The 16,903-nt window shown below is 49.7% G+C and overlaps 1 protein-coding gene across 1 annotated transcript in view; it reads right to left on the reverse strand.

The window, feature by feature from the left end:
- FAM178B (family with sequence similarity 178 member B) overlaps window positions 1-13,994 on the reverse strand; it is a 61,882-nt gene extending 47,888 nt beyond the window's left edge. The window contains exons 1-2 of the mRNA XM_066639646.1: window positions 13,909-13,994; window positions 12,788-12,878 (exon numbers count right to left, since the gene is read on the reverse strand). Of these exons, the coding sequence (XP_066495743.1) occupies window positions 12,788-12,878; window positions 13,909-13,994 (177 nt within the window). The remainder of the gene's footprint in view (window positions 1-12,787; window positions 12,879-13,908) is intronic.
- Between the last annotated feature and the right edge of the window lie 2,909 nt (window positions 13,995-16,903).

Below are 16,903 nucleotides of genomic sequence, written 5' to 3' on the forward strand. Positions count from 1 at the left end.
CCTGCAAACAAGACCAGCTTCTCATCTCGCTGAACGCACTCAGGGTGTCAGGCAGGATGCCCAAAACATGGAAGCAGAATTATGGCTTAAATTACAAGCTGCACAGGCTCACACATGTGCATGTTGCTGTGGCTGGCAGTGCAATTGACATAACATCTGGGCTTGTTATGGAAGTGTCCTGTGCAGGACAAACAGAAACAAGCCATCAAGTTGCTCCTTGGCTTTGGGAGGAAAAAAAGAAGAAGAAATGGTCAGACTACAGTACTGGTGTGCAGTGGGTTCTTCACCCATGGGTTGAAGAACGGCATGTAAAAATACAAGCATTCATACAGGGCAGGGCTTCTCATCCTTCCTTTCTGCAAGCTTGACTTTGTACCACCACAGGTAGCACTTTTTCAAGTACCCTCCCTTGACTGCCACCAGAGAGAGCAGCTGTGCACTGGAGGGGGCAGTTTGCCCCAAAGGCGGGGCTTTGCTGTTCACCCTCCTTTCCCAAAGGGTGGCTCTTTAGAAGGGTCAGGCAGCTGCACTGCTACTTTTTACCTCCAGTGGCCTTCAGCTCCAGCGTGGCTGGGTCTGGCAGTGGGGCCAAGTACCACATGCCCTGTTTTGAAGTACCAGGAGTGCCACTAGTCTCACCAGTTGGAAAGCACTGGCACAGGGAACTTTTCAAGTAGACAAGGTCTTTCATTGATAGTAATTCTTGCAATATCCCTAAAAAGTAAACCCTGTTATTATCTCCACACTGAAGATGTAAGAGGTGAGGCTGAGAGGACAATGAACTGCCTAAAGTCCTCCAAATGGGTTTTTAAGTGTATTTCTATTTACCAAGAACACTTCTTACTCTGCTCTTCAACCAGTAAAGTTCTCAGAGCAGCATGCATAGGATTAGAGGGTGGCACACCTCCGGCTGGCTTTTTGCCAACAGGTAAAGACCTTCCTCTTCCTCCCAGCTTTTCACATATCTGTCATCTAACTGCCACAACTGCTTGGGTGTTGGAGTTTTGTTCTTAGCTGCCTCTGCTTTGCTTTCTTAATCCCTGATTTTATACTGCATTTCTTTGGTTTTACTATAATGTTGCTACATCGCAAGCAACCATTTCAACAGAAATGGAAAGGAAGAATACAAAATTCTCTCTATTCAAAATAGGTGAATAAATATTCAAAACATGAGAATTCAATAAGAATCAGTTATTAGAACAAGAAAACTGCAGCGCATTAAATTACAATGTTAAAACTCATGAAAACTAGTAGATCTAGACAGCCTGGACAAATAAAATGGTCTTCACAGGTGGCAAAAGGAAAACAGAGACAGCACCCAGTGATGGGGAGAAGATGGGGTGCCACAAGCAAAAGGCGTCCTCTTTATTTGCCATCTTACCTACCGAGTGACTTGCAGCACAAGCTTATGCATGTTTACTCAGAAGTAAGTCCCACTGAGTTCAGTGAGGCTTACTCCCAGGAAAGTGTGTATAGGATTGTAGCCTTGAAGAAGGGGTTGAGAGTATGAGCCTATTACTCTGAAAGAATCATGTGGGAGTTTACCTTTGAGGTCATATCTGAACTCAGCATTTCCTGGTTTATTGCTCACACTCTTGGCAACTGTGCTACAAAAGCATCATAAGGCTTTCAGTGTTACCGTCAGAGGGCAGGTTAGCTAGACACATGCCAAGTGCCCCTAGCCCCCCATCAATTCACCCCATGACTGCTGTGGAACTCACAGCAACCTCAAAGACAACTCAGAAAATCTAGAAAGGCACAGCGACTCTAGATTTTATTAACATTATGAGCAACTTGCACAATAATTCTACATAATAAAATGTAAAATCATCCCACAATTCTAGATTTTCCAGGTGGGCTTTTACACTGCCATTCCACAGCAGCCAACGGGGTTCTCCCAGCAGCCCATGCAGGCACATCCTACTCCCTCCCCTCCTCAGAGGTCAATGTGACCAGCACTGGCCAATACACACCCAGAAGTGAAGACCACTGCTTGGGAGCAATCCAGAGCTGGAAAGGGGGAGGGCCTGCTGCCACCTGACAAGCCCCAACCCTATTAAAGAGCACCAAGCATAGGACAAGCAAAAGGGTTGCTGGATAGGACAGGGCTGTTGAATGGGACGCATGAAGGATGAGTTGGGGAGAATTTGCACACAAAGGGTCCCACTACCAAGCTGGCTGCTGTAGGGACCAGAAGACCCGGATGTTGGCCCTGCGTGTTTCTCCTTACAGGATGGGGCATCCATCAGCATGTCAGGAAGATGGACCAAGTACCAGTGCAGCAAGATGAATGTCAGTGGCTGCCCCAGCACCAAGAACCCAGTTCTGCAAGAGCTGGAATAGAGCAGCAAGTCAGAGGATTAAACCCTAACGTCATTCAAAGCCAGGAACTCGGACCTGGCTGGTTTGTGGACTTCAGCAACTGGAAGCAGTTCAGTGCTAGTGAGCAGATGAGCCCAGAGGGATTTCTGCTGCTGCTCAACACAAAGATATGATGCTGGCAAAGGCAGGAAGAGTAAGGAAATAACAAAGGTGAGATAAGAGAGGAAAGGTGAAGACAGATATAATACAAAACAGCTTGTGGCAAATTCTTCAGGTGCTGTACAAGCCCAGCTCTCCCCCAGTTTCACCACCAAAATGGCAGGTGTGCAATGCTAGCAAACTAGATGGCAGCACAGCCCTCAGACGTGCCTCTTCAGCTTCACTTGCCTGTCTACACTTCAAATATTTATTTGTTAAAGTGCTGCACAAATGCCTGCTTTATTATTTTTTTTAAGAAATATTTTTTGACGTTCCAAACAACCCAGGAGGGAAAGAAAGAGAGACTGCTTGAGGACTACACAAGCAGCTGCCAATCAGTGCTGTGCACAGTCAGCTTCTTGTTTTACGTTTGTTTTTCTGAGACAGAGTGCAGGAGCTCTGAAAGCAAAACAATCTTTGGATTGGCTGAATACAGTGAGGATGCTTCTAGATTGGCCCTGTTGCTAAAGGTGTATCCTCACCTGAAGTTAAAAAGATTTCCCAACATGCCTCCTCGCCTTTTGCAAAAAAAGGAAGGGCTCTTGGCTCCAGTCTCATCTCCTGCTTGCGGCTCAACCAATGCATGCCAAAACCCCACAGCCCAAAGGACTATCACCATGTAGTGTGCAGATGTTGCATGTGAGCAGGCAGTGTGGCTTCTGGGCCTCTGAAAGTCTGGCTGCTGGAAGAGAGTGATTGAGGCTGCTCCAGGAGACCACCAAAGCAGCTTCCAAGAGGATATCACCACAAGGAAGCCACATCCTTTAGGGCCCATTGCAAGGCTGGAGGACCAGCTCACTCACCCTTTCCCAGGCAACACCTCCGCATTATTGGCTCCACCAATCCACCTTCAGAAGGAAGGAATTCTTTCCCTGGCCCCAGGAAGGGCAGCCCCCCATCTGGGAGACTGGGACATCCAGATAAAGTCAGCCTCTGAGCATGCAACTATCCAGGGGTGCAAGAGCAGCCTCATGAGGGACGCACATCCTCTGCTAAGTTTTCTACATGTTATTTTGCAGAGGAGACATATAAGGGGGAACATCTGAGTGGGAAACATCTCTCTCTTCAGCACCATTTTCTTTGGACCACATGTTCAAAGAAACATGTGTTCTTGGGCACATGAAAACAGCTCTGGAACCCAGTGAACATTTCTCAGCCCCTATAAGGGCCTGGCAGAAAGCTGCAACTCCATTCTTCAGACTTGGTCTGGACTGTGTAGCCCGGGCCTCCCAAACAACAGCTCTGTAGCCTGCCTTCGAGACTGCAGTCTCTGCCTGCCTGGGTTTTCAAGCCTAAAAAGGAAATAGTGCAGCAAGCGGATGGAACAAAGCCAATCCCAGCCCCCAAGAGAGCAGAAAAGGCCACTCAGAAAAGCAGCCTCTGTTCCCAGGCAGGCCTGACCTTCTGGAGGATGGGATGTGGGTTTCGGCCTGAAAGGGATCAATTCACACGACACTGACCCAAAGCCACAATGCCTCCTTGAGCACGTCTTTGTCTCTGGTCGAAATGGCATGCAAGAGGGGGCAGTGATGTGGGTGTCCAATCGAGACTCCAGAAAAAGCGTCTCCTGTTTAGACTTGATGCAGTTGTTGACACTAGGGGAGCCGAAGACTCCTACTCACTCTCACCAGTCCCATCAGCAACAGCTGCCAGGCCTCACTTCTCAGCCATTAGACCTCAGATAGTCCTGCTTATACAAGGCATGAATGAAGGAGCTGGACAGACAGAGACTAAGGCAAGCAGAGGTGCAGATGGCAGCAGGTTTCACTTGCTAGTCTTTGCTCCACTCAGCTCATAATCCAGTCATGCTTATGAGGACGCACACATTTATCAGCCCATTAAAAAATGGTGAGCGGTGTGCTAGTTTCTGCACTCCCGGGGTGCTTGCTGAATCCATACAGTGTAAGTCAGCTCTGCTGTCTTCCAATTGTCCTTGCAAAGACTGCCCACAACTTTACAGGAAAAGGGAAGCACATCACTATATGTCGGGCCCCTCCCAGATGCCCTGACCCCCAACTTACCCTGGAGCAGGCACCCCATGCCCAGGGTGGGGAGGCTTCCCTGCCATTGAAGGGGGCAAAGAAGGTTGGCTCACCCCAACTAGCCAGAGGGGGCTGGCAGGGCAAACAAGGAACACTGCAGGAAACAAGCCAGGAACAGGAAAGGCCTTTTCTGCCCCACCTGGAGGAAGGGAAGGGCCAAAGGGGGCAGGCTTGCTCCATAAAACAGGGAGGCCAGGGATGAGAGGTGGTCAGGTTTGGCAGCTCTGCTAGGGAGGAGGACAAGGGTGCTGGAACCCCCACCCCCTCTAGCCAATCTGAGGCTTCCCTGGGGGTGGAACAAGCCTGCTCCAGGTCCCTCCAGGGGTGGGCCCCTACACTATATTAAAAGGCTAGATCAGGCTGTGTGTGTAAATAAGCAATTGACAAGAAGCTAGGAAAGGCATAGAGTGGAAGAAACATCTTGAGCAGATTCATAAAGCAGTGATGAAAGCAACCCCAGTGCTACCAAACCAAACAGCAGTCATGTTATGGAGTGGCATTCAGTTTTTGCATCCTCCCAATGACTGGGAAGCATTGTTCGCACCAAACTACAGACAGGTAATCAGAGAAGCCTGTTGCAGAGATCTTGAAGATCTAGAGTTGGGAGTCTGAGCCTCTGAGGCAGAGACCTGACCTATCAATCTACTCAGGATTGTGTATGCTCAAGGAATAGGTGTAAGGCACCTGGGGGCTTCAATCAGGAAACCTGGCAAGCCTGATTCAGCGCTACCTAGAAAATGACCAGAGAAGTCTCGACCAGTGGGATCTGCAGAGCCAGTCGGGAACTGCTTGACCTTACAGAACTGCTGCTTCAGGCTTGGCTCCTTGGCTTGAGCTACTCATTCCTAGAGCAGCCACATAGACTCCTGTGCTTGCCTGGTTATTTGCATGACCTCCGGCCTTTGTCTGATGATCTGGACCTTGAATTTGGCCTGTCCTGGGTTACATACTTGCCTCTATCCCCTCCAGCAGATGATTTAGGGGCCTGACCCTGCAGGGCCCTAACAACAGGGAAGTAACACATCAGCTCTGATAACAGACAGGTAAACATCAGGTTTTTGGGAGTGGCCAGGCCGAGGGTTCACACAGAGAGCCTGGTCTTCTGCTTTTCCCTGGCTAGCATAAAACCACCTCCTGCCTGCTTCTTTTCAGCCTGAGTTTCTCCAGGAGGGCTTCCAAGTACTGACTGCAGGGGCCATGGGTTGGAAAAGCCAGGCTCGGGTAGGATGCCTGCTGCCCAGCTCTAGACCTGACACAGTGTGTCACTTGCATAGACTGGATGGGCTGAGTTAGCACTTCTGGGTCCCCACCACCCCCATTAAACCCTGTGCAGGCTTGCTCTTGTGAAAAAACAGTTTTCTTGTGCCGTCAACACTCCTTTCCTGCCTCCAAAGTGATTCCACTCTGCATAACCCCGTTGTGGGTTTGAATGTTAACAAATCAGCAGAAATTTCGTTTCAACACAGCCCTGGAAGGGCGGGGAGCGGGGGGGGGGGGGAGAAAGCAATCTGTCAGATCTCCTCTCTGCTCAAGTTCATTCCCATCGTTCCCCATTGTGCCTGCTGATTGCTTATTCTTCTTCCTTAAAAAGAAGCCGAGGAGGATATTTAAACAATAGCTTAGTTGCTGGGATGAATCACTAAACATATAGAGAGCTAAATATACAGAAATAAGCCGCCCACCTGCACGCCTTTCTCAGCACGGAAGCCATGAGAGGCACTGCTGTGATGGGCCTTGGAATCCGCACAATCGGCAATTTCAGAATTACACCCAGTCGCTGGAGCAGGAAAATGGAATACAGAGCTCTGGCCAGCAACTAACAGCCCAGTCCTAATGGGGCTGCCTGTGAAACGGCCGCAGCTGTATCCAGTGAGGGAGGCAGCTGGAGGTTGCCTTGAGATAAGGAAACATTTGTTCCCTTACCCCGTGTTGAGCCCCAGCAGCTGCTGTGGGTCTACTTAGATTCACACCAGCTAAATTGCTAGCGCAGTACCAACCGGCCAGTGTTGGGTTTTCAGGTCCAGGATGGGGGATAGGATTCAGCGGCAGCCTCTGCTGCCATCCCCAGTCCCTCCTGGGTCCAGTTCGCCCACCTCACCCTCGCACAACCTTCCCCCACCCTGTTTCACCCCCTCCCCATCTCCCCATCTCCCCCTTTCCCCGGAACACTTCTGGATCGCTTGGCAGGAGACTCACCGCCTTTGGCTCTGTCCAACTGGCATGGAGCTCCAATGCCCATCTGCACTGGCCTCCACACCAGCATCTCCCTCTTCCTGGCCACTGCAAAGCCCTATCTCTGTCCCCTTAAGAGGCAAGTTGATGACGAAGGCATCACTAACCTGTGGCAGTGCCAGCCCTCCAGAGGGCCTGGGGAGCCTGCAGGACCCTCTGCAAGGCTCCCCTCACCTCCAAACAGCTGTAAATTATTTTATTTGTATTTATTTATTTAATTTATTTATACCCTGCTTTTCTACCTGAAGGGACCCTGTAAATTATGAAAAAATGGCCACTTCCAGTTTGGTGATGAAAATGGAAAGTGACTTTTTCACTATTTACAACAGTTTGGAGGTGTGGGGAGCCCTGAAAGGGGTCTGTAGTCTCCCAGGACCCTCCAGAGTGCCGGCACTGCCACAGGTAAATAAAAAAACCTCTTTTGCGATCAAGGCAATCACGTTGCTGCCTTTGCCATCCCCCCGCTCCTTAATCACTGCACCCTGGTTTGGGAACTTCTGGATTAGGCCGAAATTAATATTGCTCTGTTGCTACCAACTAACCATAAGGATTTCAATATCAAGTGCCATCCAAATAGGAAACACCATAGCCATGTGTGCAGTTAGTACTCTTGTCCCTGTCTTCCTTGGGTCTACACAGATACATGCAGGGTGCTGGCAGATGAATGCTGAGGGTGGACATCCTTGTTCCTTAGCTATGAATCTTCTCATGTGACTTATCGTGTCATTTTCCTCTGCAGGGATCCCACCAGCCTTTATCAGCCCCAGACGCAAACAGCAACATGAAGGTTCTGGCGTGGGGATCAAAGCTGGGAAATCAAAGCCAGGAAGGATCTGAACTTGGTCACATATGGCGCAGCCCCCTTGAAAAAAGGCCCTGCATGTGCCTCCTCCCTTTCCCATCTTTTTTTCGACCCCCAGGAGACAATGCAACCCAGATGTGGATGGAAAAGCCACCAGAGAGAACGATGGTTACCAAATGTCTTTGGGTGCTTCCTCTTGCAAGCATTCGGGGGGGGGGGGGCTGGCGGAAGTTTACAGGCCAGGTGCACCCCTTGCAGAACCAGGATGACTTTGGGTGCGAGCTGGATATGGCCCACAGGCCAAATGTTGCCAACCCCTGCAATACATCAATACCAGTGATCCTCTGTGTAGGCACATTGCATCTTAAAGGTTAATTTCATCCCCTTCTATGCAGAAACACTTCTGTTAGCACCACAGTGTCACAGGAGTGACTTAGAAGCCTAGAACGTTAGAGCTGGAAGGGACCTGAGGGCTTTTCCATCTAGCATACTACTCTATACTGGCAGCTGCTACAGCAACCTTGACAAATGGCCAACAACCCTCCACTGAAGGAGAGCCAAGAACTGTATGAGGCAGGCTGTTCCAGGGTAGGACAACCCATTACAGCCAGAAAATTCACCCTTGTGTGTAGCCTAAATAGACTTCCCTGTAGTTTCAACCCACTGATTCTAGTCCTGACTCAGGAACCACTTCAAGTAAGCACTCCCCTTTTTCCACATGACAGCTCTTCAGATATCTGAAGACAGCAATCATATCTTTCCTTGGTTTTCTCTTTTCCATACTAAGCACATCAAGCCCTTTTCACCATTCCTCGAGGACTTGGCCTGTAGACCTTTGCTGCCCTCCTTTGAACCTGCCTGTATTTTGGTGCTCCAGGCTGGAGGCAGTCAATAGATTTAGGAGACAAAACTCCTAATGGTGCAACAGAGATCCTTGTAGACACTGTGTAAACCGTTCATGCTTGTTCTGAAAGCTTTTAGTAAGACAGACAAGAAATGCTTAGGCTTATCTGCAGGAAGCACAGAAGAAATTGGGTCAGCATGACATACTGAAGTCTTGAGATGGATCAAAATAAAAACTGAAAAAGTTCATCTGGGATGATTGGTGTGTTGCCTGACAAGCATGTGCACACATGTACATGGCTTTGGGCATGTGCAAAGTGAAGACGTGGCCCAGATCAGACTTGTGCCCTTGAGTAAAATGGAGTCCAGGGAGCACTACTCCCACAAGCCTTTAATAAAAGGCTAAAACTGGTTCTTTGGAGCAACCCCCACCCCAGTCCGATTTGGGGAAGCCTCTAAAAAATTTCGCATGTGGTTGCACCTTGTCCTACTCAGACTTGCAAGACAATGCCACCGTCCTGGGAACTTCTTGAGTATAAGCAGGACCATCTGTGGTCACAAAAGAGAACCTCTGAGACCTGGCACCCTCAGCAATCTCACTGACATTTCAACCAGAGCACTGTGCTAATCAAGCCTCCTAAGCCAGAGGAAGGGCAGAGTCTGAACCTTTCCCAAGGCGTGGCACCATAAGCCAGGACCACCTCCAAAGGGATGGGTGCTGTCAAGCCACTGAGAACCACTTCCAAACAACAGGATGGTCCAGGAGGAGCACATCCTACCCAGTGTGACCACTTGTCATAACTGCAAAAAAGGACAAGGCAGCCCAAAATAAAAGCTGAAAACACTCATATATTGATTTAATGTTGTTAATTTTAAAACTATAGTGCTTAGGTATTATTATATTTAAAACTATGGTGCAATCCTAACCACACTTTCCTGACAGTAAGCCCCATTGAACAAACTAGGACTTACTTCTGTGTCCTAAGGCCACAATCCTAACCAATTTTCCAGCACTGACATAAGGGCAATGCAACTCTGAGGTAAGGGAACAAACATTGCTCCACCTTGAAGAGGCTTCCGTGACTGCCCCCCCAACTGCAGGATGCAGCACATGCCCCACTGGCACAGCTATGCCAGTGCTGGAAAGTTGGTTAGGGCACAATCCTAACCAGCAGTTATGCCGGTATGCCGGCAGTTATGCCCTGGAGCGTCGCAAATGTGCCATAAAGCACGTTTGCGCCTCCTCAGGCAGGAGCTGCATCAGCACGTTCAGATGTGCCAACAAGCGGATGGAGGCAGAAGCCTCTGCTCCGGCTCCCGCGCTGCCACTTGTGTCAGCGTAAGCGCGCTGACATAAGCGGCAAGGTAGGCATGGGGGGCGTGGGGAGGGAGCGGGAGGGGGCGTTACTGGGTGGGGGGACGGCAGGCCCGGGGATGGGTGCGCAGGGAGCCGGGGGTGGGGCTGGGACCCAGCGGTTATGCCGGATCCCAACCCCCATCCCTGGGGCAAGCGGAGCGGCTTCAAGCCGCTCTACTCTCCTTGGACTTGCGCCACCTCCGGAGGTGGCACAGGTCTGAGGAGACCCATAGAGGCGGGCAGCCCTTACCCACAGGTAAGGGGAAAAGCTTCCCCTTGCCCATGGCTGAGCCACTGCTCACTGCAATCCCACGTTGGATTCAGCGCAAGCCTCCTGGCTTGCCTGCTCCAGCGCGGGTTAGGACTGCGCCCTAAATTACATATAATTTATTGTATATAATTTTTTAATTATTAATTACAAGAAGGCTATGCGCTGTCTGCAGGGGCCTGCTCACAGGGAAAATGAGGACATTTAAGTTCTTTTCCAGGACACAAGGTTAAAAAAAAAGGACATGTCTGGAAAAAGAGGATGTCTACCAAAGTCTATGGCCAAAGAAACAGTGGCAAGTCTGGCCATGGAACCCCAAGTTGTGCATTTCTCCTCCTATCTACCCATGACGTGTCTGAGATTTGACCTGCTGGTGCCAATCTATGTGCCACCTTCTCATCAAGCCATTTCAGAATCTTTGTGTTAACCCCAGCACCTAGGTAGGCAACCCATCTGTTTCCCCGTCCTTTTGCCTCCTCTTCCGTTTCTGTTTCTTCCCACACATGGACAAGCTGTGACTCAGTGATGCCCACTGAGCAATTTCGCAAAACCTCATGCCCTTCTCCCCTAGATAATGCCTTGATGTCCATTTCTCCCTTTTGTCTCACATGGACCACTTCTTAGCCTCCCCAGGAGCTCACGGATCTCTGCTATCCCGCCCCAAGGCTTTAGCATTGCTCCACAAGCAAAGCAACACAGAAGAAACAGAAGAAGCATACTTGGCTGTAAAACTTCTTCTAAGCCACCTTCCCTTCAAACCATCTGCAACCCACTGGCACAGTGGTCTAGGACGGGGTGCCCAAACCCTGGCCCAGGGACCACATGTGGCCCTCGGGGACTCCCAATCAGGCCCGCGGGGAGCACCCAGTCTCCGATGAGCCTCTGGCCCTCCAGATACTTGCTGCAGCCCATGCTGGCCCGATGCAACTGCTCTCAGCATGAGGGTGACTGTTCGACCTCTTGCGTGAGCCGTGGGCAGAGGGCTCCCTCCCCTGCTTGCTGTTTCACGTGTGTGATACAGCAGTGGCAGCAAAGGAAAGGCCAGCCTTGCTTTGTGCAAGACCTTTTTTAGGCCATGAGCTATTGCAAGACCTTCATTCATTCATATAAGTTCCATCTCTAATGTATTCATTTGTGTAAATTTATTCAAATTTGAAAAGTAAATTAATTCTTTTTTTCCCCCCCGGCCCCGACACAGTGACAGAAAGATGATGTGGCCCTCCTGCCAAAACGTTTGGACACCCCTGGTCTAGGATGTTTCCCTTGCATTTGTCTATGCTCCCTCGTCTCTTGCAACCCTCTCTCAAGTTTGTGTGCTAATCACAGAGATCTCTCTGTCCTTATCTTATTTCCTATCCTCCATTTTGCAAATCCAAGTTTCCCTCTCTTTCAGGAAGTTAAGCTTGTTATTTAATCTACCTAGCAACCCAGTTATTTAATGCATTTCACACTTGTTTTTCCTTCCTTCTGTATATTTATCCCTACAATAAGCATTACCATGTTGCATCTATAATTCAATCTTGCCCTTGTTAAATGCCAAGCTTCACTGTGATGTATCATGAGCCAACTGCACAAGGTCCTTGCACACGTTTTTGGTCCCCTGTGTGGGCATGCTATTACACATGTCTGGGAGCAAGACGGGTAACAGCTGTACCCACCTACCCCATGGGAGTGGAAGCCTATATATGAAAAATGTCTTGGGTTCAATGGATCACCCACATTCATGGTTTTGAAAAGGGTGTTTTGGGTATCCCGCGGTTCCTTGGGAGCTTATGAGGAGGAGTTTGACAATGAGAAGATCAGCAATGATGGACAAGCTCCCTTGGAAGACAGCATGTCCACCACTGTCAATCCTCCTCTAACAGGGAATGTTGGATGCCAGTGGACTTCACCTTGTCAGGAGCTAGGACTAACCCCCAAAAGCACAGCAGGCAAGAGGGGTGGACAAGAGAGCGGAGATTCTTTTCTCAATCATTGGCAGCCAATCAGCATTCACTACTTCTGCCCTTCTTTCCTTTCACACCAATCAGAAAGAGAAGGGGGACAGGAAGTGACATGGCAACAATACTCCATTTTGAAAGATGGAGGGAGAGACAGAAGCAAAGCAAGGAAAGCAGTGCAGAAGAAGTTATGTAGTACGGGGGGCAGGCAGATGGATGGAAATGGAGGGGACCCACTGAAGACTGGGGGGGGACTTGGCCAAAGCTACCCCTCCGAAACCAAAATCTCAGGTGGGATCTGCCTCATCCAGGACCCTGAGTGCTGGCTACTGTTCAAACTGTGCAGGCCTGAGCCTTGACACAAAATAGCAGCAGCAGCACTGCCATGATTAACCTGAGGTTGGGTGATGACCGCTTCTGGGTCCCTCACCCACTGCTCGAGGTCACACCCTCAGTTCATGGGGGCCTGATAAGGTCGCACCCTGTCGCCGAAACATGCCCCAGGACCATTTATAAGAAGCAGTTCAGTGGTGGACACGGAGGAGTTCGTGGCACTCAAGTTACTATGGAAAGGGTTTCCTAAATGGCAGAAAGCCTGGAAAGGACTGGTCTTGCACAACTGTTTCGGGAAGGGCCCCTAACCAGAATGGAAGAGGATCCATGCCAGCCCCAACTCATGGGACTATCCCAGAAAAAGACCAACCACACCCTTATAAGAGTGCCCCCATGATGTCAGAAGTCCAGACACAAGGACCAAAGCCAGCCCCTCCTCTCCACACCAACCTGCATCTCTTCTTGCCAGGGGCCTGTCACCATCTGCATCTTTCCCAGAAGCTTTGCAATGAAGCACAGGCTCAAGTTCCTTCGCAGGTGCCTGCGGGGAAAAGGGCAAAACAGTTTTAGGTGTCTGATTCTGCTGGTGTTTGGGGCTGAGAGGTCAGGACCAAATGACATGCGGGGGGGGGGAAGAGCTATGATCAGATCTCTCACTTTTAAAACAAGTTCAATTACAACCAGTAGTGTAGCTATAGAGAGGGTGGCGATGTAGTACATAAGAACATAAGAACAGCCCCACTGGATCAGGCCATAGGCCCATCTAGTCCAGCTTCCTGTATCTCACAGCGGCCCACCAAATGCCCCAGGGAGCACACCAGATAACAAGAGACCTCATCCTGGTGCCCTCCCTTGCATCTGGCATTCTGACATAACCCATTTCTAAAATCAGGAGGTTGTACATACACATCATGGCTTGTAACCCATAATGGATTTTTTCTCCATTAAGTATTGCAGGCACCACAACATGCAATGTGAGCGACCCCTCCCACTTGCCAACAGAGCCATTCTGAGCGGCGATGGCAACACAATTAGTTACACTAACTGTTACACTATACCGTAGTTACACTACTGATTACAGCTGTCACCATCCCAATAAAAAAAACTGTGCTAGGGGTTAACCCTTTCCCCCTGCACCACTTTCCAGGAGAAACAACACCACTGAAGCTCTAGGGAGTGGTACTGAATTGGTTCCAAGAGGGGGTGCTGTGGCAGCAATTAAATATCACCAAAACAGTGGGACATCCAATCTCCTCCTGTCACCTCTAATTTGGCCCAATTCCAGCAGGCTCCCCTTCCTTTGGCTGCTCAAGGCTGTACTGTTGCAGGTCCTTGAGGCCATTAAAGGGAGACAAAGTCTCAGTTGTTTAACTTATTACATGTCTTCTTTTTTTTTGAACCACCGGGAGTGATTTGCTGGTGCCAAACTGCCTTGGGCAAGAAGTTCGCCTTCTGCTGCCTCCTCTTTTGCGGCTCTCCTTGAAAATCTCAATTACTCAGCGCAGCTCCTGTGCATTCCAATGAGGCTTGTGTCAGAAGAACTTCCTAGCGGGCCTGGGCCCCCATCTTACCTGCTTGGGAAGACAAGGTGGAAAAGAGCCGATTTGCTTTTCCTCCCATTTGGACAGCCCCTGCCACCAGCACCATGCAAGAGCATGGCTCAGCAATGGATTGCAAGCCTCATGCTAAAAAATTGGCCAAAATGTAATCTCTCCCTAGCTAACAGCTTTGGACACTGTTTCTACTAACGTGGTAGATGCATCCAGTTTCCAAGCACTGGGAGGCTATGGTAGACGTGTGTGAACTAGAAGCTTCTGTGCCAACATGCAGTTTTTTATCACTCCTAGCATACAACTGCCGGCACCCTTGACCCATCCCCATGGTTTGCTTAGAACCAAGACCAAAAACCATCTCAGTTGCATCCAAGCTTCAATCAGCAGTCCTTTTAATTAAAATAGCTATCTGTGTTCCAATGACGCAGGTTGGCATGGCACCCCTTGGCTGGCAGTGGCTTCACTGGCGCTGGGCCTGACAATCTGGGATCCCTGCTTTAAAACCACTGGCTTTAAAACAGACTGCTTCTGCCTAAGAAGCTGGCTCTGAGAATAGGGAAGGATTTGCTGGCTGATGGTATGTGTGCCGGGGTGGGAGGATACCCACATGGGGACTCAGAATGGTTTATTCAGGAGTTAAGTGCATGATGAACTGAGCTCTTAAACAGGAGTAAAATCTGTATGTACTCCTTCTCATACACAGAAGCTTGTTGCCCAGATGGTGAGTGCTGCAATTTGGGGGGGAGGGGGAGGTTGGGTTCCTGGATTAAAATTTGAGGCACACATCTTGGTTACTCTCAGAAAGATACAGGCGTTTTCTAGCACAATGTTCTTCAACCTTGGGGTTGGGACCCCAATGGGGTCACAAAGCCTCATTTGTGGGGTCGCAGTCTGGGAAGGAGTAGTTCGGGAGTCAAAAATAGTTAGTAGATTCCCCCCCCCAGTCTAATGGGTTTATGAAGGACATATGCACAGGACAAGCCTGCCATCAGCACTTAGGCTCCTTCATCTTTGTCTGGGCTTGCTTGGCCTTAACCTGCATGCTGCCTGGCCCACCATTCCCATGGCATCCTCACTGGGCTCCTGCTCTCCTGGGGAAGCTGAGCCAGCAGACCTGGCCATACCACAGCCCAATCACAGCAGGTGGAGCTAGCAGTTGGCTCAAGCAGCATGGGGGTGGGTGACAACAGGGGCAGGGGTGGGCAAATCGGGTCCCAGGAGGGGAGCTGGATCAATGGTGGGTCCCCAGCCTCACACGTAATTTATTCATTTATTTATTAAGGTCATGGCATGAAAACTGTTGAAGTCCACTGTTTTAGCTGAACAAAAAGCTAGCATCCTGCCTATAACCCTGGTGTAGTTCAGTGAGCTTTGCCCCCCAGCACATCAGCCTCCCCTCTTCTCTCTCCACCAGGACTGAGAAATGGGACTTTACTCTCGGAGCAATGATGATGCTTCCTGGAGTTCCCTGCCTGTGCCTGTCAGCTGTGGTGCAGGAGGTATCCCAGCATCATGGGTGTGTCTCTGCTCCTTCTGGATGAAGTGACTGCTCCTGCTTTGGCAGAGAGATGCTACATCAGCTGACTCTGTTCAGATGGGCACTATAGAAGGGTGTCTCTCTCCAACACGGTGGCCTCTGATGCGGTCAGGCAGAACGTATATATTCTGCTGTGAGTCCTTTATCCATATAAAATGGACTCACAGCAGGCTCTTCAGCTGCATTGCAAGCTGGGCTTCCTCCCAGCTTCACAACTCACATGACAGACAGGCATGCCAACAATTCAAGTGTTGATTTGGTCATTAAGGCTTGTATTCAACCCCATGTGTATGGAGGGCTGCTGGTTTTAAAAGCAAACAATTCTACTGTGCAATCCAATACGTGCCGTCTCAGAAGGAAGCTCCATTGAGTTCAATGCGATTCACTTCCAGACAAGTGTGCATTAGGGCCCAATCCTATCCAACTTTGCTGCACTTTTGCAGCTGCAGTTCAGTCCCAAGGTAAGGGAACAAATGTTTCCATACCTTGAGAAAGCCTCTGTGACTGTGCCCCCAACACAGGAAGCAGTACCTACTCCATTGGCTCAGCAGCACCAGCAATTTTCTAATATTGGATAGGTTTGGGACCTTAAAGTGCTATTAAAATGCTTACCTGTTTTCAGCTACCCTTAAATCTTACTAAAAGAAAACTTTTTTTTTTAGTTGCTAAACTGCACTGGGAATTGGAAGAGGAGACTGTGACACCACCAGCCACAGCCAGCTGCAACTGCAAGCTCACAGCATCTTTTTGGATGTTTCGAACCTGGTGATGAAAAGATCTTCTGAAGATCTTGTGAAAGAGACCCCTGCACCCTACACCCGTCTTCATCTTAATATCTGAGAGCAAACTTTAGCCCCTCTGGCAGCTTACCATCCAGGTCTCACTGCTGCAACAGAAGAGGGCATCCCTTGGCTGAACATGAAGTGCTCTACCCACAATGCACCAGGCACTTAATTCCTGAGTCAACGACCCACACTCTGGTTTTTGTATTCCTTCCTGCTGCAGGGATGGCCTTGTTTTCTTCGGTTGAGGAAGTGCACACATGCCAGGTACATTTTGGTGTGGTGCACCATTATGAGTTGCACAATAACCAGAGAGCCCCCAAATCCCAGTAGCTTGCCCCCCCTTCTGTTAATTTCACTGCCACTCCCTTGGCAGTGGTGGTAGGTCTTGATCTTCCACTTCCTCCTCCTCCCTCCTGCTCCCCACTCTCCTATGTCCACTCCGCTTTTGATAAGATGGGGAGACAGGAAATGAGGAGTGACAGCTAGAGTGACCACATCTCCATCCTTCCCTTCTGGTCCCACTCCCTGCCTTTTCATAGAATGGGAGTAGCATCGTCTGTCTGGTGGTGATTATGCTGGAGAAGGTGACTGCTGCCTCTGCCAGTGTGTACTGCCTTGGACCCCACCAGGCCAGCCCTGGATCCAGCCAGCTAGAACTCATATGGCCCCTGCTAATTCGAGGGCCTTCCTC

The sequence above is a fragment of the Tiliqua scincoides genome, chromosome 11 (assembly GCF_035046505.1).
Source record: "Tiliqua scincoides isolate rTilSci1 chromosome 11, rTilSci1.hap2, whole genome shotgun sequence".
Classification (NCBI taxonomy): Eukaryota; Metazoa; Chordata; class Lepidosauria; order Squamata; family Scincidae; genus Tiliqua; species Tiliqua scincoides.